This window comes from Bactrocera latifrons, unplaced genomic scaffold (genome assembly GCF_001853355.1).
Source record: "Bactrocera latifrons isolate USDA-ARS-PBARC rearing strain unplaced genomic scaffold, ASM185335v1 scaffold_51, whole genome shotgun sequence".
NCBI lineage: Eukaryota > Metazoa > Arthropoda > Insecta > Diptera > Tephritidae > Bactrocera > Bactrocera latifrons.
The window spans coordinates 1,590,391-1,592,703 of record NW_017537168.1 but is presented as its reverse complement, the minus strand read 5'-3'; the positions used below and the strand labels follow the sequence as shown (position 1 = coordinate 1,592,703).

Below are 2,313 nucleotides of genomic sequence, written 5' to 3'. Positions count from 1 at the left end.
TTAAAAACCATTACTTCCATACATTATATAGTATAATGTTAAGGAGTACCAATAATATGCAAAATAAATACTAAAAGTTTATGAATTACGTGAAACAAACCTCTTGTCCTTCCTGCTATGGAGTAAAATTCGATAAAACAGAGAAATATACGAAAGTTTGCGTTAAAAAGTAGTTTGGATTGTTGATTTTTTATAATTTTTTCAATAATTATTAATAATTTTATTTACGTAGCTTAATGTGTAACTCTTTGTGCGTGTGTGGGTTAGTAATTTGAATTTAGTGACATACATATAATAGCGTAAAGGAGATAGAAGGACGAGGTTGAGGTTAGGCTTCTGGTTTGAGAGCATATAAATTACAACAAAAACTTTATTTTTTTATATATATTGGAAAAAATAAAACCAAATAAAAATGGGATTTAAAAAATTTTTCTTTATAGAACTTGAATTGATTTGAATATAACGACAAGATTGAAAAAATAGGTGGACAAGTGTTCATAAAGTCGGCTTGTACAGCATCATTAAATAAGCAACATTGACGGTAGCGAGCTGGGTAAGTTTTCAACTGTTACTGTTTAAAAAAAAAAATGAATATTACTATTAATGGAGGCAACAATTTCGAATACAAAGTTTTCAGTCTTAAAAAATAAATTGCAGCACTGTTTTAAGACTTTTAAAAGGAAACTGGCCGCAAATAATTTCAAAAAATGTATAATTGCTTGCAAATATTCTTCATAAATTAATATTTTTAATTTTCATTTTAAATTTAACTTTAAACTTAAAAAATTGCAACACATTTTAAATTTTCCTAATTAAATTGACCAAGCACCAAAAAAAGTATAATGGGAATAAAAATTTTGTATAAATTAATATTGTTATTTTTTATAGGACAGAAGAAAATTGTATGGTAAAAGCAAAATTTAACAATTTTGTTCTATTTAATTAAACAAAAAATAGTTTATTTTAAAAAGAATATTATTTAATAGCAAATATTGGTAGGTAACACAGCAGTAAATGTTAGTTTATTTTTCACTTCGGTTCTGATTTTATAAAAATTAATATAACTCTATACAAATGTTGTAGCCAGTTGAAAACTTGCCCGCTGCTCTAAATGTGAACAGGCCACAAGGACTATATATAGTATAACATATTCTATATACTAAATGAACATAAAACAAAATTACATATTTGCAGCACATATGCATATACTCTGCATACCTACATGAAATTACACAAAAATATTTATTTTCAATATGCAAAACAACTTACCTCATCACCATTCTCCTGTGCCACTTGTTTCTCGGGATATACGCCGGCACGTAGGAATGAAGCCTTCCACGATTCCACATCCTCAACGGTCTCACATGACAGCTCGAGTTGTTTGTAGTCCTAAATGCAGGAAAAGTGGCAAAAAAAAAATTAAAAATTTATTAGTAAACTTATAGTATTGTAACTGAAAACATGAAAAGCAAATTAAAGCAAACTAAATTTCAATGAGCAACAGGAGTGGAGAATAGAAAAAATTAAAAATATATAAGAAAACTTATAAACTTTGTACGCAGGAAGAAGTCGGGATCGGTGAGTAAGAAACCAAAAAAAAAAAAAAATCATTAAAATTGGTGTTTCAAAAATAAATGGAAATTACGTTTAGCAAGTGGCTACTTACGAAGAGCTAATGCGACTATTTATAAATATATATTTAGACAAATTTTCATTTAAAATATGCAGCAGTTGACAAAAGCATAGTTTTCAAGACTACTATTGCTAAATTATTATTTTTTTTACTGAACGCCTTGAAAATCATGCCATGCCTGGCATATTGCAAATGAAAATTTGTTGCTGGGAAAAATGTTGATAAAAACATAGTAATTTTTATCAAATACAAAAAAATTTAAACGCCATTACCAAACAGATTGTTGCCACACAGGATTGCAAATATTATTTTATATCGTTTAATTTATCTTTCGCTTACGCGCAACGCGCTATTCAATTGAAATAAACCAGTCAGGAGCGCACACTTACATAATAGTACATTTGTATGCATGTACTAAATATAACGAAAACCAAATTTAAATAAAGGGTACAAAAAGAGTATCGTGTGTGTGTAAAAGAGAGGCATACATACATTCCGTAATACATAACATTATAAGGGGGCAGGTAAATTAAAGAAATTATTAGATAGTAAATTGTATGCAACGCAATTTTTTCGAAAATATTTAAATTATTGGGGTAATACAAATATTCTTCGTAATACGCTACACACCACAGATGAAAAGAGAAAAGGGTGCATAAAATATTTTTAAATTAATAGTA

The 2,313-nt window shown here is 27.9% G+C and overlaps 1 protein-coding gene across 7 annotated transcripts in view; it reads right to left on the bottom strand.

The window, feature by feature from the left end:
* Nucleotides 1-2,313, bottom strand: part of LOC108973940 (dynamin) — a 37,659-nt gene that overhangs the window by 14,196 nt on the left and 21,150 nt on the right. For 6 of the 7 annotated variants that reach the window (XM_018941466.1, XM_018941472.1, XM_018941473.1 and 3 more), the window contains exons 10-11: nucleotides 1,270-1,389; nucleotides 101-115 (exon numbers count right to left, since the gene is read on the bottom strand). In XM_018941466.1, the coding sequence (XP_018797011.1) occupies nucleotides 101-115; nucleotides 1,270-1,389 (135 nt within the window). The remainder of the gene's footprint in view (nucleotides 1-100; nucleotides 116-1,269; nucleotides 1,390-2,313) is intronic. The other variant, XM_018941470.1, reaches the window with a different exon arrangement.